This window comes from Chrysoperla carnea, chromosome 3 (assembly GCF_905475395.1).
Source record: "Chrysoperla carnea chromosome 3, inChrCarn1.1, whole genome shotgun sequence".
Classification (NCBI taxonomy): Eukaryota; Metazoa; Arthropoda; class Insecta; order Neuroptera; family Chrysopidae; genus Chrysoperla; species Chrysoperla carnea.
Genome location: NC_058339.1, coordinates 49,103,703 through 49,130,177, shown reverse-complemented (window position 1 = coordinate 49,130,177; position 26,475 = coordinate 49,103,703). Strand labels below are relative to the sequence as shown.

The 26,475-nt window shown below is 28.3% G+C and overlaps 1 protein-coding gene across 4 annotated transcripts in view; it reads left to right on the top strand.

The window, feature by feature from the left end:
* LOC123296662 (anion exchange protein 2) overlaps positions 1-26,475 on the top strand; it is a 92,127-nt gene that overhangs the window by 36,328 nt on the left and 29,324 nt on the right. For 2 of the 4 annotated variants that reach the window (XM_044878232.1, XM_044878229.1), the window contains exons 1-2: positions 5,617-5,778; positions 22,901-23,162. In XM_044878232.1, the coding sequence (XP_044734167.1) occupies positions 5,668-5,778; positions 22,901-23,162 (373 nt within the window). In that variant the 5' untranslated portion in view covers positions 5,617-5,667. Of the gene's footprint in view, positions 1-5,616; positions 5,779-8,642; positions 8,729-22,900; positions 23,163-26,475 lie in introns of those variants that run through there. The other 2 variants (XM_044878230.1, XM_044878231.1) reach the window with 2 other exon arrangements.

Here is a 26,475-nt window from a genome sequence, read left to right as displayed (position 1 = left end):
CATATTACCCATAAAAATGTAAAACTAGATTTGATACCATGACAAAATTTGAAAGGGAAATTAAAATTGATTAGAAAACGAAGAAGTTATAAGCAATCAAAGATTGCATTCAAAGTTTAATCATTTCTTCATTTCTTTTAGGAACTTGGAACATAGAAAAAAAATAGTACGATTCCCTATTATGAAGAGAGTTTATAATTGCCAACGATTCAAGCTAATAACGGCTAGTATTTGGTATATTGCTAGATATTAGAAAGAGGCTTCTTTGCCTTTCTTCAATATTATTAGACAATTTAGCCAATACGCATGCATTTCCAAGATTAATTATTTAGTGCTTGCCTTCAAAAGTCTGTGTGATTCAAGTTAATGAATCTATGTATTAATTTCTTACTGACAAGCGCATATTTTTTTTAATTAACAATTTTCAATGAATATTGATGTTAGTTGTCTGCATTTGAATGAAAACTTTCTAAAAAAGAAAAATTTAAGCTTAGAAATTAAAAAAAAAGTCAACTCCGATTGGTAAGATTTGCTTTTGACAGGTTTTTGTTATTTTGCCAGCGCCGGTTGCGGAGTATCTCTTTTTAAATGTTATGAAATTTATGATGGTAATAATTATGATCACAATACATGGCAGAACTACTAATATTACATAAAATGCTGTCGAGATACTCTACACATGATATTATGATATGTGTAAGTAAATTTATGTGGCGTGGCTTGAATAAATATTGAATATTAAGTATTAAATATAAAATACATACATAATAACATAGGAAGGAAAAGCTTTAAAAACTTGAATAAAAAATGTGTACACTTTTGATCAAAAATGTCTATCATTCACAATTATTCTAATAGACAATAGCAAGCAAGTAAAGAGTAATAATTCCTAGACGGAAAGTCCCATATAAAACAAAAGTGGTGATGTTTGAAGAATTTTGTTATAACTTCATGAATGTAGACGAAAAATAAAATTTTTAGATATCAGCCTTGGATTTCGAAATATTGAAAGCTAAATAATTAATTAAACAAAATTTTCAATATTTTTTTCAATTTGTGTTCCCACTACCGTGCTCATTCATCCTTAATTAGTAGGACAACAGGTTTTTTTTCTTCAATAATTTATTATGGTTTTTACTTTAATTTAAATAGTTTGTTTTTAATTTCCACCTACTAGTTTTGGAGAAATCTATGAAAACATACAAACCATCTACCGTTTTCCCCATAAGACCAATGTTAAATATGCCTACTTTTGATGTCATTTATTTATTTAAATAATCGGGCAACCTCTCCCCCTCCAATATTCAGAATTGATTTAGACTGAGTTCAACTTCATAATAAATTTAAGCCTTTTATCTAAAATGGCGCTCGTGCATCATTTTTGTTTATTCCACTTCAATGATTTTGTATCAATGAATTTATATTTTCTATTCAATCCCATTCTCTTGTAAATACAAATATTTAGCTGTACTTGTTCCAATCATTCAGAAATTGTTTGAAAGTATTTTTTTTTATTTCAATAAGAAACGGTCATTATTTTAATTTCTTTTAGTGTAGTTTTCAAATTATATTTAGATTTTGAATTTTGACCAAATATTTTTCGTAATTTTCGTAACAGCATAACAGCAACTGTGATTGTATTATACATGCTATCAAATACTTTTCGTCGAGCCCGAATTATGCTCGCCATTCTGCTATCGTTAGAGTTATATACGTACTATAGACAACAAAATAAAAAATATTAGTAAACTTTCTTTTGCGATTAGATTAATAGCAGTGGCGGATTTACCAGCAGGCTGAGTAGGCTGGAGCCTAGGGCGGCAAATTTTAAGGGGCGGCAAATTTAGTTCATAAATTTTTTATTTCGATTGACAAAATTTAGAAAAAATTATAATACACACACAAAATACGAATTTCAAAAATTATGGAGGAATTAAAATATTCAACAAAAACCGAAATATAGTCCTATATACAGTGCTAAATAATAAATATCTCAAAATCTCTGCATAAACAATTGCTAAACGCTTTTGATTATAATGTAATGATCATGAATTTTTAGAATATCGCAATAGCGATTCCATATTATAGTCGAAATTTAGTTATTTTTACATATTTTCTTCACTGATAATTACTATAATTTTTTCTCCGTGTACCTAATAATTATGAGATCTCCTTACACAATTCAATCTTGATACAATATCGATGGTCTAATCATGATTGCTGCAGCAAGTTTGCAAATTGTCAAATTCTATTCCAGAAAGTTATTTCTTTATGCGTAAAAAATACTGACTAATTTTTATTAAATAAAAAACTAGTTCGATATCTTATAGAGATTCAGAATAAGTATAGTCTTTTTGTTTAAATCAATCGAATAACTGATATTTGAACGATTGCAACATGACAATAAAAAAATTCCCTCTACTAAATATGAAGTTAGACAATTTGCGGATTAGAAAATGGATACATTTTATCAGTTAATTATTTTATTTGTAGTAAGAAAAAGTTTGGAAAATCCAAATGATCATGCCTTAAGCGCTTATGTCGTACACGAATTATTTAAATTGAATGTTTACATTTGTTAACTTTTTCACAAAGCGAACTTTTTTAGAAAATACAAATAATTTTTATGAGCTCAGCGATTATTTTTCTTTTTGATAAGTTGCTTTTTAAATAATATACATGTACATCGTATTTGTTAGACACGGTTTAATGTGAGAAAACATCGGATTTAGATTTTTAGGCTAGATTTTTTGTGTAAGCTTTATTCCTATTACATAAGTATTGTATAGTTTTAACACATACCTTAACTTACTTTAAAATTGGTACATGTTTGAGATATTTTTTGCATAAAATATTGTTTTTTGATAATTCTTTGCTGTAAAAATAATCAAGGATCTAACACGGTACCATAGTTCTCGATGATACTAACCATACGGGAAAAGTTGATGTAATGAGGATAATGGAGCACAAATCATAAAGTTGCAATTTTATTGATAGATAATTGATATGATTGTGAACTAAGATATCAAAATTTAGAGGCGGCAAAAATTGAATAGCCTACGGGCGGCAAATCTCTAAATCCGCCACTGATTAATAGTTAAAATCTCGATTGTACCTTGATATGAAAGTTAAAGTAAGTATACGTGCATAAAGGTTAAAGTTCATTTTATTAAGTGTAAATAATATAATTCATTACCATAAAGCAAGCAGGAATGTTCCATGTTTATTAGTATTAAGAAATGAAAAATACAATTAGTATTCTAAACATGTTTTCACCTTGTTTTTTTCACATACAGTTATTGAATCGGCATTGATCATTGTGACAACTTTTTTTTTTTTTTGGTAATTTTTTCACAAGAAACGGTAACATTTACGTAAATTATTAAAATGACATCCTTGTACAAAAAGGAGGTTGCGTAATTGTACTACTTACATTCATAGCGAGTAATTTGGTGAAGTTTAAAACTTGTTACATATAGGTACTATGAAAACTTTTTATTTATCTTCGAAAAAGATGATCAAATATAAAAACGATTGATTTAACGTTTTTGTATAGATGTCCAAAAAATCATCTAAGTAGTAATAGTAATATTGCATACTCAGAACGTAAAAAGTGAGAATTTTTGTTTGAGACATTTTTTCGTAAATATCATTGTTTTTCTGTCAACGCGCAAATTAAGACGAAACTGGTGTCCATTTTCGGCAAAACTATAAGATTGGGAGTTGAAAACTTGTATACAGGTGGTAATTAATTAATTTTTTATTTAAAAACTGAAAAATTTTAAAACTTAAAAACACCGATTTGTATATATGAAATAAGTTTACTTCAATATCCGGAAGAAAGTCAATCGCAAAATTTTAAGTGAATCTGTAAAAAAAAAAACTGAATGAAATGATGATGGTGTTACAGATAAAATCTGATTAATCGGCTATACTCAAGCATCAGCATCAGTTTCTTTAAACATGCGTAAGATGTGCGTCTGCACACTCAAAATTCGAAATTCAAGCATACAGGGTGTGTCATTTTAATCTATAATAGCTTATAGCTCGTTTTGTATTAACCAATAAAAAAAAAAAACACTTAAACAACAGCTGCAGAGTATGATGGGGTACATCATGATCTGACATCAGATTGGATCTAGTTCTTCGGTTTTCTTTATGAGAAAATTTCTATCCTAAACGGTAAGAGCTAGACTAACACTTTAAATTAGAAAGTTGATCCTCATAAAAAAAGTAACATTTTTCGTCTAAACCATTTTTTCGAAAATCGTCAACTTTCGGAGAAAATTCGACTTTAAAAATATGCCATTATTGCATTTAATCGAAAGAAAATACGCTAACTAGGGAAAAATGCTTTAGCCAAAAGTTGTCAAGGGCAATAAAAGACATTCGTCTTGTATTCATGACCTACAATTATCAATAAACTTTAAGCGCATTTTCTTTCGATTAAATGCAATAATGGCATATTTTTAAGTCGAATTTCCTCCGAAAGCTACTTTTTTTCGAAACAAAAAATGCTAGTCTTTTTATGAGGTCGAAGACCGTTTAAAGCCTAAATTGTCTATTAAAGTATCCCGCAGAACTAGGTCCAATCTGATGTCAGAATATGATATACCCCATCAATCTCTGCAAATTTTGATAAAATTATTTTTTGATTGCTTAGCTACAAAACAAGCTATTAGCCATTATAGATTAAAATAACTCACCCTGCATGTCAACTTAACAAAGACACGCTGTATATTTTTTGTTCACATCTATCGTCAACAATGAAGCTTGTCATTTTGAAATAAAACGAACAAGTTTTCTATATATATATTATTAATAATCCAAATTGCAGTAGAGAGTATGTACCACATATATTATACATATATATTTTAAATCAAGATGAATTATGTACACACAAATATGTACATAATATACCTTTAGTTAAGGGATGATGTTGCGCATTGAGGAGTCATCATTGTGCGTCGGTCCTGACCTAGACGACGCGCTGGTCCGGGGTTGGTAGCATCGTCGGGACGGTATCACCAGTGCTGTTCGCACTAGGTCAGTGTTCGAGTCATATTTATACAATTGTCTGTTATAAAAAGAAGTTATAACACATATCCCGTTTTACTATAGTACATACAATATTAACTTCCGTGTTCGGAAAAAAGTTTGTTAAAAGTTAATTTTAACTTAATAAGATAATTGAACTTTTTCTTCAATGATTATTAATTATATCTATTTAAAAAGTTTATCGGCTTAATTTAAATTAATATTTTTAAAAAAATGACAAAAAAAAGAGCTCGATTTAAATCGTTTCTGAACACTGATGATGTAGATTGATTTTTGTAATTAACAAACAAAAAATTATTATTTTTTAATTGTTAATCTCGATGTACCTATAAAAATCGGCCTTAGTATTAAAATATTGAAGTACCTCAATTTAAAAAAAGAAACAAAATAATAAATATATAAAAATATAAAAATATTCCCTACTTTATAAAAATTTAAAAAAAAATTATATATATTTATATACATGGTGGTTATAAAGTCTATTTACATATTTTTGTTAAAATAAAGTGCGGAACAAATATTTTACATACATATATTTATTTTTTGGGAAGCCTAAAGTTATAATAAATATGGTTAAATTAAATTTATTTTTGGGATATTAATTTTTGGATGCCTACTTCAACCGCAGCTGAGAGAGGGTCTCAGAACGTATCACAGAAATCATTTCTGCAGAAAGCTAGCGGTAAAGTTTTAAGATGGTTACGGAAATTAGGACAGCAGGTTAGTTATTTTTCATTTCACGTTTAATAATATGATGCATTGAAATAAAATTATGATTGTTTCGTAATAAAATATATATTATTGATTTTATTTGTATGCAAATAAGGTGTAATTATTTGTTTTTGATTGGAGGGAAATATTATAATCGCTGTTGTAAAATTTTCTAATTGTTCTAAATTAAATTTTATTGTTCGTGTAATAAGTATGTAATTTTGTTTGTACCGGGAGAGAGATGGAAACCTGCTATGTACAAATTTTTGATTGACGTGAAACTTTATAATTTTTTTAAGAATCCTCTTAAATATTCATTGGTGGAAACAAAAACTATAAAGAAAAGTGGTTTTCCAGATAAGAATGATTAAAGCTACAATTGAATTTCAAGTAATGTGTAATATTCTACCTGCCCTGGATACTTTATTTTTCAAAATTTTTTTAATTTTCCCCATTTTCACACTCAGGTACAGTGGAATCTTCTTTAATAGGCAGATATTTTTACCGACCTTAGGACTACAGAAATTTTTCTTATTCCACTGTACCTAGGAGTACTTCGCCAATAACTCGCCGAATTTTTTATTCCAAGTGTTCAACCGTTTCTGGTTTATCGGCGTTGATTTTACGTGACTTTACGAGAGGTGTCGTGGAACACCCGGTAGGAACTATATTCCTTTCGTACCTTGATACATTATAAATGTACCGCTTACTTATTTACAAGATATTTTTCTGAAAAGGTATTAATTTTAGAATTCAAATACTTGTTTGATTCTTTAACGAATTCAATTTTATAACTACTTTTAATTTACTGTATAAAATAATCACTATAAGTTTAAAAAAGACATATTTTTTATTTAGTCTGTCAACCCAATATGTTTGGTTTGATCAGAATATTTATTATGAGATGAAAATTTCATTGTACTTACTTTAAATTAGCTTTGTTATCTTTAACTTCGGATAACTTTCACAGCTAATTTTTTTTAATGATAAAACATAAAATTTGGACAAAAAATACAAATTGACAATTATTATAATATTTTTAAATTTTCTCAAAATTCATGGCAAGTTGAATCGATTGAAAAAGTTTTAATTTCCGAGGTTACCTAAATGAAAATAGTTGAATTTTGGTGTCGATTTTTTTTTCTTCACTTTTTTGGTTTTACCTCCCAACCAGCAAACTAATCAGAACGATAACGTGCGATAAGGGATATAGTTCCGAAAATTGAGTTTTTGTGTAAGTGCGATCTGGACAGATTTAATGTGGTCGACTCTCCAGCTATAATGAATAATAAAAATGTATAATTTTAATCTGATTATTGTTAATTGGTTTAGGTAATCTTTATTATGCATGTTTACTTCTAGCGCTTATAAAGTATATGCCAACGTAAGAGTATAATTTCCGTTAGGTTGTTAACTAACTAGTCAATTTGTATATTATCTGGAGAAAAAAACTGCCAAAAACCACCCAGCCTGTACTAACTCGACCTGAATAAACCAACTTAACATATTGCAATGAGTTGATTTTCGTTAATAGGTATTGAATTAGCGCTAGTTGAAGTGGTTTATTGTAACTAGTTTACAATCTGCCAAATTTTACAATATAACGTTAACATGACAATAATGACGATGCTACGAATATACTACGTTTTAATACAAGAGCAATGTAACTAAAAAATTATGACTATCCGCGAAAATTTTATAGCTGCTCTACTGAAAATTATTTACTGTTGTAATGCTGAACTTGACCAAACTTTCACCAATATCTCGGAACGCTGAAAGAAATTTAGTTTTTAAACTTTCAATTTTAGATTCAGCACCTAAAAAATATCACAAAAAACAGGTTATTTGAATTTTTTGCTCGAAGAACTTTTTTTCCGCACATATAAACTTGACAAAGTCTCGTTAAAGAATGTTATTTCTACTAGAAATAATCTAATTTTATATATTGATAAAATAATTTGGCGCTACAAAAAAGGGGGAGAAAAATATAACTAAGATAAGAGGCTTAAACTGGATTTCAGCAGGCATTGAATAAATAGATGAAAGTTAATAAACCATAGTTCGAGCTGGTAGACAAGCTCTTCGATGCAGTATTTTTGTCGCACAAAATATTTCATTCTTTAATAAAATATTATTAATTTTATCAAGTGGTCATAGTTTCCGAAAAATTTCTTCCTGCGCTTTTTAAGACCGATAGCTTAAATATGACGTGATCATTTTCATTAGAAAACGCAGCACTTTCGAAAAACACGTTTGATAGATTCGCGTAGTTTCAAGTATATATTGATCATTTAACAAAAACAGGGTGCTGTCCCGCGAACTAATAATAATGTATAGTAGTTGTCATTCATTGCCCGTTCTTTTAATGGTATAGTTATTCCCAAGCCCACTACAGGTTTTTTAAAATTTCAGCCTGCTTATGAGTGAGGTTTAAGCCATATTGACTGCTTGGCGACATCAGTGATTTTCTCAATACTGATGTGCAGATTGTTGCTATTCTTCTAATAAATCCTTGAAAGGATGATGTTTAAGCACTCTAAAATTTCTTTTCTGAGAATTTCTATCTATTTTAAACTAACAATATATAAAATTCCTTAAAATATAATCGTGTATATGAATAACTTAAAATTTAATAAAATGTATGAGTTGTTTTTACAATCACACCTTAAATTTTATTACAAAATAATATGCATGTTCTTACCGGCATAAAATTTGTTATCAAATTAGTCAATTTAAATGGCAATAGTAGCGAGCCATAATAATATTTTTAGGTAATTTTTACATAACCTAGTTTTAAGTTGTATGAAATTTTAATAGAATGTAATTAATTTTATGATTTTAAAAACTTGTATCTATAATATTTTTTATTATTAAATTTATTGATTTGTGATAAATGAACCATGGAAATTTTAGTTTTGAGCAAAATAAATTTGTGTGTACATTAAAGACAATTCCTGAGGTAGGCAAATCATAATTTTGTTACGATTTTAGTTTTATTTATATTTTAATTCTTAAAAATCGCTGTATTTTCTACAGTTAATAGCTATTAGATCCAATATTCGTTATATCAGATTTGTAATAGTCTATTTTGTTCAATTAGTGGTTAATAAAAAAATTAAGGAACCAAAATAATAAATTTAAATAATTTTTAACTTCCTGTCTTTTAACACGCTTTTTTAGCTCAGTGAGTATCTATGTAATGGAATCTTGGAACGTGATTTAACCTACTTCAAAACGTCGGATTGAATTGAAATTATTTTAAACTATTTATTTTTAATAACCGGTTTTTTCACATATGATACACTTAAAAGATGATTTTTCGTTACTAGGAAATTGTCATCGTTAAAGACTTAAGACAACTTAAAAAACAAGTTTTTGTATCTAGCTGAACTAAAAAGCAGAAGATAATTAAAGTTAAAAAAAAATGTGATGAGTGAAAAAAGTCATTTTCATCGTAAAAAAATCTAGGGTGCTTTTTAAGATAATTAAGTTACTTTTACTTTTACCAATATCCGTCACTATAATATTTACAATAATTGGAATCTAGCAACCCACGCTTTTTTACCATAAAATGATTTTTTTTAACTTATAGAAATTATTTTCTACTTTTTAGTACCATAGCAACAAAAGCGTGTTTTTTAGTTTTTTAAACTATAATTTATTTTTATTTTGACGTAGGAAAGTCACCACCGTGTATCTAATTGTGCGAATTCCTTGACAAGTGTAAATAAAATTGATGATAGTAAAATTAGCTTGAGATGAGATTTATCAATTAATTTTTAGCCTACAAAAAGGGTCGGGCATATATGTAAACTTTCTGTTTATATTTGGCAAGAGAACACCTAAAATAGTTTGATGCAATTTTAAAACACTTTAAATTATGAAATACAAAAATTTAATATTATATAATAATAAAATATTGATATACTTTATAATATGCGCAATAAGAATATTGTTCGTTTCGTTTGAAAAGGTCATTAAAAAGAATTTTTATTAACATTGAATTTTATCAATTTAAGATCAAAATAAAAATTTATAAATAAAAAATGACGCGATACACACTTATATGGTGGCTTTTGTTAAAAATAAAATCGACACACAGGAGCTGCGTAAACTAACCGTATGCTAAATAAATTTCGATTTTTGCCCCAATTTCCTATAGATCAGTTTTTTGTATTTTTAAAATACGTATTTTCGACTACCAAGTAGTCATCATCAGTAAGAATTAGCTAGTGATTACTCTTATTATGAATGTTACTCTTTGCTAATTTGGTGGCGGACTGCACTTGAAGAAGTGTCATATATGTATTTGTCATTTGTTGAACAATTAAATTTTGTAACATCAATTATATATATAATAAACACAAGATTCGTATGTCTTGTGAGAATTACAATTCTAATAGACGGAGCTTTGATTCAAAATTTCTCAACTTGAACTTGAATTTACAAAATAACTCTAATAGTAGTTGCTGTGGAAAAATAACTAGGTACTCTAAAACAGCTTTTACGACAACGATAAGCTTTTTCTGGAGAAAATAATCAGCTCACCAGTGGTGTTTTCCGGTTTTATGAAAAATAATTTTATATAATATAAAAATAAGAATAAATGGGAGAGAATATCCCACTCTTTCAACTTGGTGCAAAGCGATAGGGAATGATAATATTTTTTGATCATTTTTAAAGTTGAAAAACTGCACACTTTTGAATGAATTGCATGCAGGGGCGGACTGGCGGTAAACGGACTACCGGAAATTTACAGAAGGGTCGATCCAAATCGCAAATAAGGGTAAACGGATTTTACTGGTAACGAGGCCCAATCTTGTCCGGTTTAATTATTCTGGTTTTTCGTTGGTGATTCCACCGGCTCACCGAGAATTGACCTCAATTTTCTGTATGGCTAGGAAGCTCCTGATTGTATACGGTCAAGATCATTTTTCGCGAAAATATAGAGATTTGAAATGTTTTTTTTTTTTTTTTTGTTTTTTTTTTTTGATAACTCTCCATAGCTCATTTTAACTGAAACGGAAACTCGCTAAAAAGTCAAATAATAATAAAAGTATAAATAAATAAAAAACAATAAAAAGACCATCATTTTTATCTATGCATCAAATTAAGTAAATTACTTCAAATTATGTCATTATTAATAAATATACCGACTTGAGCTGACTTAGCGCATCACAAACTTATTAACTTATTAATTTATTAATAAAATATTTGTATATTTATTTAAGTGTCACATCATATGATTTAGCGATGGATGATTGTTTGCGACTTTTTTTTAATTAAAATCATTTGACAATTTTTATTTACAAAGATAATTAAAAATAATAATAATTACGGTTATTTTTATAAACTCAAATAAATTGTAAAAACGATAATAATACAGGAAATATAGACATGGCAATTATGTAGGAAAGTCGTCAAAGTCGGCGACTTTCAACCGATTTCGATCATATATCTGACTCACTTCCATAACATTCGTTGAATGAATTTGGGAAATCTGAGCACAATGTTACAAAGGTCTGGGAAAAATGACCTTTTGCTATAAACCGTCGAGTAATGGGGATTTTAAAAAATGTATTGTTTCAGCATTACCGTCAAGATTTCTGAAATACATTTTGTTAAAATATATCTCCTTTGGGACACACAATAAAATTATTAATCAGCTTGATTAATAGTAATTGTATAAATCTGATTAATAATAATTTTATAAATAGCTACATATTTTTATTGTGGGGCCTGAAGGGGATATATTTTAACAAAATTCATAATACAGCCCACAGAAATGCTCATCTTAATTTAAACATGCTGAAATGATTAAAAACGACGTGAAATTTCAATTTCGGAAATTTTCGGAATATCAATATCACGAAATTTTCTCCAAATATCGCCTCAAAGTAATTCATAGTAGGTTTTATAAACTTTCACCGTTCTCTATGACCCAAGTTCAATAAAAATATATAATCCATAAACCAAATATACAACGATTCGATCAATTTGGTCTCTGGTTCCGAAATGTAAACCAAATAAAATAGAGATAATATATGCTTTTGGACATTTTGCTCAGAAAATTGAAATTTTCTAATAATCAGTTTATTTTCTTCGTATTTTCACATTCATTACGACGATGATTTCATGTTCTTTTTAATACACGAATTGTATAATTGTCATTTTCAATGAATTATTATAATTTTTTTAAAGATTTTCATTCGATTCATTAAAATTTTTATTTTATACTTAAATTATAATAATATAATGATAAATTTTTATCACATTTTTATGTTGATTGTCTCTTTAATAATAATATATTTAGGGGGGCGTATATGAAAATTTTATCAAAATTTGCATACTCCTATTTTATGCAAACTCCTATTTACACGGGGAAATTTTCCTGATATATTGTGGATGATTAATATAATGTATCAAGACTATACAATCATAAAAATATTCCAGACACTTATGTAATCGCTACTTTTTTTTAAAATAATCTTAGTATAATTAGTAATTTATTTTTCGAAATTAATCCAGAACAATGTTGTCGAAACGAATCAATCCAATTTGAAGATACATTTTTATAGCTAGATCATTGGCTTTATTTTTATAAAATTAAAAAAAAAAATAAATATAGACAAAATAAAGCCTTCAAATTTTTTCTTTCATATCTTCAAAATTTGCCACTGTGAAGATACACTAATAACGTTTTCGAGATTAAATTTTAAGGTATATTTCGAAGAAAAAAATTAAAAATTAAATAGTCGTCATGTATGGGAAAAATATATGATTTATAAGAAAAATTATTTTCTACTTTTTAGTATAACAAAAACTTTCCCCTAAAACGTATTTTTTATTTACATTTTTTAATAACTGAAATATCTAAATCCCCATGTCATGAAATCAACTTTTTCCTACGTTGCCAGCTAATACAAGTACAATAATTTATGAAGGGAACAATTTGAAATTATAATTTTTTATCGCAAAAATGAGCCATTATTTCATCTTTTTATTTAAAATTTCAAATATTTCAGCTTTCACAAAAACGCTGTGTTCGATGCTGCATTTTTTTTTCCTTTTTCGTAAAGGTTCCAGAACACTTTGTACTTTGATAGATTATATTAATTGACATTATTATTGAAACTACGATCAGCGCTGGATTTACACTAGAGGCAGTCGGGGTTCACAATATTTTTAATTAATTCTCTTAATTAATTAGGTTTCGAATCCTCTTTAGATGACTCGAGATAAATTTGTGCACTTCTATGCTTGTTGTATCGAAAAAATAATGGAAAACAATTCACCTTCAGATCTTTTGAACTTTTTGCATGTAAGCGACCATTACACTGAGTTTCCGAACGTAGAAATCGCATATCGAATATTCAAAACATTAGGTGTAACAAACTGTAGAGAAGAACGATCGTTTTCATGTTTGAAAAGAATTAAAAACTACTAACGTTCTACAATGAGTTCAAATAGACTCAATAGCTAAGCTATTCTATTGCATCGAATTAGAAGTACTTCAACGTTTGGATGTTGAAGATTTAATCGACCAATTTGCGCAATTATTATATATATACTATAATCGCAAAATTTATAATTCTGAAAACAAAAACAAATTTTGTTATTGAAGTATATAATGTATAGTAAATTTTCTTTAATAAATTATTTAATTTTTGAAAAATAAGATATGAAAATCATAACTTTAAGTAAAATTTCAGCGTTGAGACGACATTTTCTACAATGCCCAGAGGCGACGCTAAGTTTAAATCCGATCCTGACTGCGATGGATAGTTTTAACACAAAAGATTTTACCGATGTATTTCGTCATTTTTTGTAGCGTAAACTAAACAATATTATACTATTTACTTACTTTACGTATAGTGTACGTATAAACCGAATACTTCAATGTTAAGAACTACTCTATTCTCCGTGTCTAATAGTTTGATGAGGTTGGCAATTGTATATATTTTGTGTAATGTTTATTGCATATATTTATAATACTTGTGTTTGAATTTGTATAGCAATTTATGCTAAATTCATTTATGCAGCAAATTTAATTCAACATTCAACTTTCTATAAGATATTATTGCAGAACGAGAAGAAGTAGCTCGTTGAAAACTCGACGCTATTCTTAATTCAATTTCTGCACTTAATACGGATATTCGATAAAGTATAAGCAATCGAGATTTAACGATTAATTCTTCGGGCTCAATCAAAATTTAGGTAGTTGATAGGATGTTTAATAAATAATATATCAAAGTTTCTGGCATGAAGAATGTGTGACAAGTTTGGAAATGGAAAGTAAAAATTAAAAAAAAAGGTCTTAAATAATTTACGTTCTCATGGGTAAACAGTGATTTTTACGAAAAAAAAATGTTTCAAACAAAAATTGTTTATTTAAAAATATTATTTTGACCATTTAAACTTTTGTTCTATCTCTAACGGTTTACATGATGAGTCTTGACCTATACTGCTCACCTACGAATTCGACCACACTTTTTATGTGCTGAGCACGCTATGAAAATCTCAGCTTGATATCTCTTTCTTTATTGAGTTATCGTGTTTACAGACAGACAGACAGACAAGCGGAAATGGACTAATTAGGTGAACAACTATACCAAAATTTTGTTGATAGCATCAATTTTTTTAAGCGTTACAAACTTGGTATTAAACTTAGTATACCTTGATATATTTCATATATAACAGGTTGGCTGATAAGTCCCCGGTCTGACACATAGATGGCGTCGCTAGTATTAAATGCATATTATTTTTATATAGTACCAACCTTCAAATGATTCGTGTCAAAATTTGACGTCTGTAAGTCAATTAGTTTGTGAGATAGAGCGTCTTTTGTGAAGCAACTTTTGTTATTGTGAAAAAAATGGAAAAAATGGAATTTCGTGTTTTGATAAAATACTGTTTTCTGAAGGGAAAAAATACAGAGTCCGGAAACTCATTATCAAGCCAAGTTTTTGCTTCCACTGTATTTTTTCCCTTCAGAAAACAGTATTTTATCAAAACACGAAATTCCATTTTTTCCATTTTTTTCACAATAACAAAAGTTGCTTCACAAAAGACGCTCTATCTCACAAACTAATTGACTTACAGACGTCAAATTTTGACACGAATCATTTGAAGGTTGGTACTATATAAAAATAATATGCATTTAATACTAGCGACGCCATCTATGTGTCAGACCGGGGACTTATCAGCCAACCTATTATATATGATATCAAAATAGAAAAACAGTATAATATTCAATATTTTCTATCGAAAAAATTATATTCGTTCTTACGATTGAAAAAAAAAATTAAAGAAAGACGTTGCTATATCTCAGAGAAAATAGTGACAAATGGCATTTGGATGAGTTTGGCATGGAGGAATTGTAAATAATTACGTTTTCTTCGTGTCCAAATGCCAAAACTTTATTTATTTTTTAAATGCATTGTAATCACTATGATTTTACCATCGACAATTTCCATTAAATCTGTCTGTTAAAAAAATATGAAAAGGTTACATTGAATTACGATTACTTTTTGGATATCGATCATTGGATATTTAATAAAATATTGTATAATAAAGTTATTTTATAATATTAATATTTACTATTCAAACAACTTTGGCTATAAATGTTATATCATTTTACATTTAGTCATTATAAACTTAACCGTATACTATCACGAATATTGAATATGGTGTATACCGTAACTATGACGTTAAAAGACCAGGCTAGCAGAGTGAGTGATATGGACTATATAGAGTATAACTTGTAAGAAGTTTCTTTGTAGTTTTTGAATCCGATTTACCAATTACGAGATAGTCTCCGTACAATATTGTAAAAATGTTTTGGATCACACTTATAAAAGCATGTATAACTAACTATACTACAAATGCGTAGTTAACCAATGCGTTACTTTTAACTCTTATGTACAATGCGGAAATATTCTCGTAAAAAATAAAATGTATACATATAATTTTATATACAATAAATAAAAATATTGTATAGTATACAATAAAATTCATGAACTTTGAGTAAGTATATCTCAGAAATTAAACGGTTAATAATTTTGTTTTGTTATTTTTTTTTTAACTCAGAACAAGTACATTAATGCTCAGTTGGTTTTTTTTTTGAAAAAGTTTTAAATCTAGTTTTATTTTTTCTAAAATTAAAAAACTTGTTAAAAACACCTCTTCTCCTATGCTCTTCATGTTAATTATCCGAACTTTAATTTAATTTTTCTCTAGTTAATCGACTTCAAATTTCCATGGTAATTGTATTATAATATCCTTAATAAGTAACAAGACATCAGCCTTAAATACAAAATTTGAGATTATTTTGTATTTAAGTTAAGTTGTAAATTGTCGATAAATATTGAACTTAATGAAAAAACAAGTGAAAATAAACAATTGATTTAATTTTTGAAACACCTAGGCATGCAAAAATGATTAGTTTAGGATATTTTTTACATAAGTAGTTTTGTAATATAATGAATTCACTAGAAAATAATATTTCATTTTACTAGAATTAAATAATTTTATTCTAGTATAATATTCAAATTATAAAAAATAACCAAACATGTGAGGTGTGACAAAAAGGTGTTCTTTTTCATAAGAACCAATGTGGTATATTGGTATAGAACTTAAAATTGTTATTCATAATAAAAACCGGAAAAAATGTAGTCAAACGTCTGCAATATGTATAACTCGAATAATATAACTGTTATACTTTGATGACAAAAGGATGGTTTCCTTGATATCATATACATATTGCAGACGTTTGACTACATTTTTTCCGGTTTTTATTATGAATAACAATGTAGGGAGTTTTTGAGGAGAAAAATCAATCTAGCTAGGTTTCATTTTTAGAAAACGTCGATTTATTTCGGAAGCTTTAATCTCGGAAACGGCCCCAATGATGTTCATGAAATTTAGTATGCAGGGGGGTGAGGGGGCTATAAATAGATCTAGCTAGGTTTAGATTTACCACTAAAAAAATTAATATATAGTGTCCTATTTTTCAACTCAAGGGCTCAAAACTTCAGAACCCAACCAACTCCTCTATAGTCGAGAAACTCAATCCAACCAACTCGTAATTACAACAATACTCTGAGTCAATAAAGTTTTCGGTTTATTTTTTACGGATCTATTTTCCGATTTCTCATATTTCTCTACTAATAAATAGACATAAAATATATTAAATAGGCAATGGATTTGGATAATTTTTTTGCTAATGCCATGAACGAATTATATTATACGCATTTTTACGTGTGGTGGCCGAAAAAGACGATTCTCCACAAAACAATGTGTGTGTTCTCCACAACACACTTTTGATAATTATAAATTAAGTAAATTCAAGTTTAATTATTATCCTTCTGGTCAATTTACTAGAAAACGCAATTATATCGATTATTCGCACCCATTAATTTCAATCATTGCATCCCACTAAATAATCTTCCTGGACAATTTTGTATTTTCTGCACAGTTTTTACTGTAAACTCGATTGGATTTAAATTTCTTTGCATTTTTTAATAATATTTCAACTAAAAAACATAATCATTAAAAGCATTTTTTCTCAACTTTATTAAGAACTAACTGCGCCCCGGGGTGTTACCCAAGAGAGTAGTTTTATTCGCGATTAAAAGAGATTTTGAGAGTTTTAACCGTTACTGTGTAAATTAATTAAGCCTCCTTGAGAAAAATGTTCTAAAACTCTTTTTCACGAACTTTTACTAAACCCTTTAAAAAAACACAGTTCCTGTATGATATCCCACAGGAATCGAGCATTTTTTCAGGATTAAAATTAGCCTTGTTATTTTCTGACCTCTAAACTACCACTACCTATGCAAAAAATCGTGTCGATCTTTTTCTCTATGAAAAATTAAAACAAATCTATCCCACGGAAACCATATATTTTACCGAGATAAAAGACTATATCTATCTTTGTGCCAAATTTCATTCGGTTCCGTTCAGTCATTCTGGCGTCATTGTATAACAAACATCCTTCCATCCATCCAAACTTTCAAGATTATAAAATATATCAGATTGTTTGATTCTGATCTCTTACTCTTACTCTAGTTACCCTAATATGGGTAGGTATCTCTACTTTTAGGTGTCTTTTTGAAAGTTTTCTTAAACCTATTTATTTTTCAATTTTTACGATCGTTGTAAAATTTGTATCATTGTATCGAACAAATATCTGGAGTAATGCAAGATTTTATGAATAAAATTGATTACAGAGCTACCTCTGACATTTGCCAAGAGTCAAATAAGTAATCAATAAATGTATAAGAATAATTGGAAGGTATACAGATATACTGTATCGAAATCTAATGTAATTGAACATAATATGTGAAGTGAGATATTTTTAATGATAAGTCCATGCGTTACACAAGCATATAACTGCAAAATATACAGCTCTGAATTTGATATGATCACCACCAAACATATCACGATCGCACACCAAAAAAGTGGGCAGGATAGTTTTCACCTAGTTTTCATCTATTGAGAATTTTTAAATATTTAAGAATAACCTTTGAATATGGAAGTAAACAGAGCAAGCGGCATTTCTGAATATTTATGAATTTTTAGTTTTAAAGTGATTAATATAATATTAAATTAAAAATTAAAAGCAACCCCCGGCATAAATCCTAGTGTGTCCCAACCCAGAACAGCCACTCTAACCTAACCTAATCATGAATCTGGCCCAACGAATTTTTTTCCTCTTCGAAATGAGGACCTATGAGAGCAGCAGGCGCTGGCGGTCGACAGCTAGAACTTCCTCGAAGGTTGAGGTCGGAGCGGTCCAACGATTTTTTACCACAACCTCTTATTTTATCGCTGAACTGAACCACACACTCTTACCCAGCGCCCCCACACATAATGTTTTCGCTCAACTGAACCACTCACATTCTCACACTCACGTACACAGACTCTAAAACTATGTTTCATCTCTATGTGATTTAACATATAAGGCTTGCCTTTTTTGTGTATCATTTTGTCACAGAATCGGCTCAGTACTCCTTTGAACCAAATTTATTATTATTATTATTTTTTTTTTTTGAGAGGTAATTTGATCGTATGTAATTAGGTATGTCTTAAGAAAATCTGCTCATTGATAAGAAGATCATCTAAACTCAACCTTGAAACATTACTAAGGGTTTCGTATCTGTGAAGAACTAGAAAAGAAGTGATGATGTTCTAACGAATGAGCAGATTTTCCTGAGACATACCTAAGAACACTCTCGATCAGATTATCTTTCAAGTAAAAAAAAAACAAGATTGGTAAATTCGTTTAAGAGCTACTACGATGGAACTATTTTAAGCCGAAGATCAATAAACAATAAATTAATGAGTAAATTATACGAGCCGCCATTAGTAGTTAATTAATTCATTTTCATAGCTTCCAAAATGAATTTTTTTAGCAACTAAATTTTTTAATTGGCTAAACAACTTTTAAGTCAATGGTCACTGTATGTAAGAGAAAAACATAAAAATTGTAATGCAAAAAAGGATCTCTTTCTCAATTTGGTATAAGACGCTAAAATCAATACTAAATTTTGTATGTCAGTTTCTCTTACTTTTGTGTTCAAATATAGTACAAGTAACTCAAGGAATGTATATGAACATAATGTTTTCTTAGATGTTAAATTAACAATATATGTTTAGCTAGAACCTTGAAACCTTTACTTAGAATCATTCTCCATTAAACTAAAGCCTTTGATATTAACATAAATTCTCAGTATGCGTAATTTACCATATGTTCGAATAAACTGATCGAATAAGCTTTAACCAGAATCATAATCCATTAAAATGGAGCTTTAGATATTTGCTTAAATTCTCAGTATGCGTAATTTACCATTATATGCTCAATAAACTGAATAAAAATTTTCTTATCAATCCTATTTGTATATTTGCATTTAGTTTTAAAAATTAGACTCGCTTTGGACGCAAGGGGTCAAAAAAAACGTAAGTTTTGGACATTTTTCTAATTTCTCGGAAGATTTCAAAGAAAACAATGAAATTTTCCGATTTTTCCGTAAGTTTCAAGAAATTTCCGTGTCGAATGCAAAATGTAAACATCTTTCTAGTATGTATATAACTAAAAAACGTAATTTTGGGGGTTGGAGATGTGGGTATGAAAGTTTTCGAAATATTCTGATAATTTTACTTTATTTCGGATGAAAATGTACACAACAGTAAAAAGTTAATTTGGGAGATGTTTTTCCGTTTTTCTAGGTAGTTATAATGAAAAAGATCCAATTTTTTTCGTAGATTTCAAACAATTCCGCACCGAATGCAAAAAGCCATGTCTTTCTAGCATGGCTAGAATTTGTGTACTTATGTCCGACTAAACACTTTGTTCACTATATCATCTCAGCTTAAAATTCGTTTTTTGATTTAACGAATGCAGAATTTAAGTTAGTAAAAATTTAATTTATATATTAGTAGTGTCAAAATAACGTTAGTTTTGGATTAAACCGTTCGGACTATAAGGTATTCTATATTGTAACACGTATATATTGGTATCGTTTATTTTATTAAATTCCATTAACATGTAAGCTATATTTTAACCTTCAGTGCTTTCAATGTCATAAGGATTGATTGTAAGAACTTCTACTTTATAATAGTGGATATAGTATTAAAGTGGGTATTTCTATATAAGTAATGAGTATACGTACCTTGGAAACGATCAGTTAAGACATACAATTTCACTTATACAAAAGTAGACAAAAATAAAATGTTATTATAACTTTTTGTACAAATATGAGTGTCGTTAACTTATCGCACGTCATTTGCTTACAGTAACTATTTACATTTTGTCGTTTATTTAACAAAAACTATTAAACCTATATAATAATCGGTTATAAACTTGAAATGGAATCTACAGTAAAATCCTACCCTAATTTTGCGTTTTAATTTAATCAAAATTCAATGCAAAAAAAGCAGATCTGTTTTAGCTATGTTCAATCAAAAAAAATTTGTGTCTAGGGGTGTGATCTAAAAGCACAATAGATAAAATCAAAGAAAATGATTTGCTCGTTACTCAATTTTATCTCGTTTACGAACAAGTTTTTACCATTCATTATCAATCAACAAATTTTCATCATCATTAGCTTCGTTAAATAGCAAACAATTTCGAACAAGTAAGATGCACGATATAAAACCGATTATATCTACATTGACATAGCTACACGTATACAAAATAAATAATAGTAATTTTAATCACAGGGTACAGGGCAGCTACGAACGATAATCAAAAAAGATGAAACTCTATTCACATAAATCGCTAGAATTTATTAGCATATACACAATATAATTCTGTTAATAGCAATATTACAGTAATCCTATCCGAAATGCTATATAGTATATAGTAAATCTTATTTTTGAGGGAAAGTTCGATTTTTTTGTTACGGTTAGGCTGGTCAAAGATAAGTTTAAATTTGAAAAGGCGGGATGATACCCCTTGGAGGAAGGCCCTCATCTTGGTTTGAAGGGGTGAGATGGTTTTTTTTCAATAACTGCTCCACTATTGATTTTTCGACATTCTCTACAAAAAAGGTCTCATGTGTTTTTTTCGTTAGTCAAACAATAAACAATCTACTGAAAAGTTAGTTCAAAATTTGAGAGAATAGGCAGCATAACAAGCAATAACATCTGTATAACAATAATTATTTACTATGACTAGTTGTTCTCGTGCTAGAGGTTGCCATAGTTGCGCACTTTCGAACAAAGCGCATACAGAGTTATTTAAAAGCTTATGCGCCTCTAAACCATTAATAACCCTATTTGATATTAAATACCCATATAAATGTTGATGATATGGAATATTTGCAATGTGAGCTTCAAAATTATTTGTTTCAAATTTTGCACTTACTTTTCAGTAGATTGTTTAATTTGTAACTTAAAAAAATAATGCATCAGACCTTTTTTTGTAAAAAAACTACTAAAATCAATAGTGTAGCAGTAAAACACAACTTTAAAACAAGATGGCGGCCTTTCCCCAAAGAGTAGCATTCCACCTCTTCAAATTAAAGCTTTTCTTTGACCAGCCTAACCGTAATCAAAAATTCGGACTTTCCCCCAAAAATGCGATTTAAAAATCTAGGATGACTTACATGACTTTTGATTAAAAAACTCATACACCTAAACCATACTTGCTTATCATTTACTTATAGTCAACAAAACATTCAAGAGTTTTTTAGATCAATCGTTAATTCTTCTGAATTTCTGAATTAATAATAAGAATATTGGCCTATTTTGATTTAAAATCACTCTATTGATTTAGAAAATCATTCATGATTGCTCCTCATTAGTTTAAATTAAACTTTATATACAATAAGCTTGGAAATTGTTAGAAACTATTCAAAATATTCGTGTAACGTTGTATATATTCTGAAATGAATTTCATAAACGATAGCTTCGATAACTTTGAATAAACTAATTAAATTATAGTTTTACAATGATACAAGATGTCTTAGTAGCAATATCTCGTTCTTCAGGATCCTTCAACAGAAGTAATCATCTGCAACTAATTTTGAGAGAATTCGATGAAAGAGCTTTTATGGTATGGTAGCTTAGACTACTACAGTGTAAGCTATTATCATAGAGCTAAAATTATATTCCAAAACTTGCTATTCAAATTCAATTATCTTCAAAATTAGCAATTTTTGCTGTTTATAAAGCTTGTTTAATTGGCATTTACCCGAAGAAAATTTCAAAAACTTACCGTACACTTCAAAGAATAAAAATATCATTTTTACTATTTTATAAAGGCTGTATATTATAATGGCGAAAATATATTTTAAATTAAATCCATTTTAAATATTACACTAGTTTTGGTGTGATATTAGCAGTGTAATGTTGAACTTTTGGGCAAGGATTTATTAATTTGATATGGTGCCCATATCAGATTTATAATTTACAAAAGTTGTTATTTTTGGCACATTTTTCTTGATAATTGAAAAAAGGCAAGGTTCGAATAGTTCATCATTTTGGGACACCCCGTAAAAGTTTATTTATGTCAATAATATTCGATATATTAATATAATATTTCAATGGAATTTTGATATATTCTATGATATTCATCAAATAGAACATAAATAACTAATTCTATCATCGCTTTTCTCATTGATTACAGAATGAAAATGGTAGTCATGGCGGTGGAAGTGGCACAGAAGTGCGTTTGGATGAAGAAATGGAGAAAGTGTTTGCAATGTCAGGTGGTATACACGATGATAAATTTGATGTATCAATACTTACAAGTGGTAATGAACCACCTGATCACAGTCATCAAGCAACTGGTACACAAAATGGTGATGGTAGTATTGATGGGACAAATGGGATACCACAAACCACCACATCAGCAGCGGCACGTCAATATACAGAACGAGAATATAGTTGTAAGTACATTCTAAGTTCTACATCATTTAGATTAGTTTCCTCGAAAAACGATTATAAGCTTTAAACCAAAAGATATTTTAAACTTTAAAAAAAAAAAAAAAATATTCAAATTTTTATACGAATTTCATCAAGTTTTAAGGATGTATGAGCATGACAACAATGTTTGATTTAAAGGCTCAAAATTTGTTTGTAGGTAGTCTTTTACTCAAAGAATATGTGGTTAAAATTTCAGCTTAGGTAACCGTGCAAATTTTTAAGAAAAAAGTCATTAAATATCGATATAAAATACATTGGCTCTTATGGAGGAATCTCAAAAAACGACATATTTTGGAAGTTTTTGATAATTTTCATTTGGAATGAATGAAAACAAATTAAAAAAAAACTTTTTAATAGAAAGTAAACATATTAGCAATGAATTAGAAAAGAAAAAAACTAAGTGTCACCGTCCATATAAGGGATGTAAGAGCAGGGTAGAATAAGGGTTGAAATTATTTTTTTCTTATTTTCAACTTTGATGATGAATTTTGTTATAACTTCATGAATGTAGACGAAAAATAAGAATAAAATTTTTCGATATGTGTCTTGGTTTTCGAAATATCGAAAGCTAAATAATTAAACAAAATTTTCAATTTTCGATATTTTGAAAATTAAGCCAGATATCGAAAAATTTTATTCTTACTTTTCGTCTTATATCGTCAAGTAATAATATAAATTAATCATCAAAATTGAAAATATCTATTTTTAAATTTGTGCCCCCACTACCATGCTCATACATCCTTAATACGAATATCAAAAATTCAGGTTTCTGTCCGTACATTGTCTGAATGCCCGGTCAATCTTAAGTTGTTGAATAAAATTAAAAAAGAATTATATCTTACTATACTTCCAACCACCTGTTTTGCCACCCTTAATACAAATTACATTTCGGATAGTACTAATTTTTTTCTATATAGAATATTATTTAGCAATGTAAGTAAATATTATGTATTCTAAAAACAAGCGAACAAACACAGAATAACGAAGTAAAAAAGACTTAAGAATGAAATAATGAGAAAGAAACACAAAGAATAAATGTCAATTTTATATTATTTGTATTGATGTGATACCATTTATGTTTATTTACTAAATATACACCCAGGCGTAATCAAATATGAGCCTTTTTTTAGGAATCCGTAGCTCAATAGTGGTAATAGAATCCTTTTTAATGGATTATTCCTTGCTGACGCAATGCCACCACAACCATTTATAAGTTGATCATCATTCAATTTCCACAATAAAATTGTGTTATGAGGATGACTTTCACTAATATTTTCAACTTATAAATTAAAATGATGAAAATTGATTTACGCGCATATCAATATCATTATCGTTATAAAGACACTTAAAAATGTAATAAAAATTATTTTATATATTTATAATGACTATTTAAAATTTTATTTCCGTGCACTAAATTGTATGCGTCATTGCTGTCTAAAAAATAGAGAGATTTCTAAAATGGCAGCGAGTCTTCAGTCTGTCCATGTATCATAGCTTTTTCCGAATCTTCTGAGCAAAAAAAGTTGAAGCTGTGCATATTTAGAAATAACTCAATCTCGTATGTTTATTTTAAATAAACGAAGTATAATTTTTGGGAGTTAATTTGGGTGTTTACACTGGTTAGTGGAAAATCAAAAAATTAAAAGAAAAAACTTGTGTCAAATGCATCGTGTTACATATCAAATGAAAGGCTCTTTATGATAAACTTATGTATTTTATATGTAACTTATTATCACCCGGAGACTTCGTATCCAAGTTCTACTTAGAGAATACGAAATAAAAAGTATGAACAAATCTGCTAAAAAAAATACTAAAACCTGCCTTGAAAGTCTCATTGAAATCTCGAATGAGCAAAATTCTATAAAAATACCAAGAATTTCTAGTTTATTATATATTTCCAATATTCCAAGGAAATCGAATTTTCAGTTTTCGAACTAGCGCAAACATATTGTCAGTCGGACAATTAAGACATTCAATTTTATTCATGTAGATTTTAAAATGCTCTTTGAAATAATTTTAAAATAAAATTTACAGAAATTAAACAACCCTTTGTATTTAAAAACTACTATTCATAGATCACAAGTTGCCTGAGTTTTTAAATTTCCACAGAAAACGGTAAATAATAGTTTAAAGTTTTTTTTTAAATTATTTTAAAAGCTTCTTAACAAGTATAAATAACTACTTGTTAAGAAGCACACAATAAAAGTGATTTAATATAAATTAAATTTTCTTTACAAGAAGCTCTTTCTTGGAAAAATATGATTTGACTTGACACAACAAATGTTGTTATAATAACAATATTGGTTTATATTTTCACCAGTGTAACGCTGAAATTTCAACCTTAAAATTTTAATACTATGCACAGTGGAGTATTTATATCAAATTTCTAGCCAAAAGTAATAAAACTCAACTCTTTTGTTTTGAAAATTGTTTATGGGTGTAGTGAGATAACCACTTCATCATCAACCGGCCACTTGAGTTACCTCAACCTCGTCCTCCGCCTGTTTTGTAAATCACAATCTATCTGCTCTTACGGATGCATGTTATTATTGTTGTCGCCTTCGATTTAACGTGTCATTCAATTTACGTTTATTGTGTTTGTTAGTGCAATTAAGTAAGGATTTGTTTTTATATTGAAAACGAAGGTTAAATTATAATATAATTAAAATTTGTTATCTCTTTATTAATATAATTAAAAATTTGCCGTTAAAAAAGTAATTTTTTTCATTAAATTTATCATACTCAAAGCTTTTTGTTTCTATCAGATTTTGTCGAGCAAACAAAGCAAAGTTTAAGTATTTCTATTTCATGTTTATGAAAATAAATTTTGCGCGAGCTTCTTTTAAAACTAAATAAAGATATATTAAGATAGCTTAAAGCAAAAAAAGGAGCAAACAGTTTTTCAGTGAAACTTTGTAACTTATAATTATAAAATCACATTACGTGGAAACAAAAGCAAGCATAGATAAGACAAAAAGTGGTCCAGAATTAGAAAAAATTGAAAAAGAAAAGCAATAATTAAAGACCAATACGACTAAAAATTTTTTATTATTATTATTGTCAAATAAAAGGTATTTTGTATCTAAATAGTCTTTTGATTCAGTTTTGACCATAAAAACTCCTTCATTATATTTTGTCCAGAAATTTGATATAAATACTCCATTGTGCGTCGATACGCCCGTTCGGCTCGCATTTGACCGGTGCTTTATAATATTGATGAACACCAATGAATGTTTTGATATTCCTACTACACGTAATAAAGTAGTGTTTTTTTTA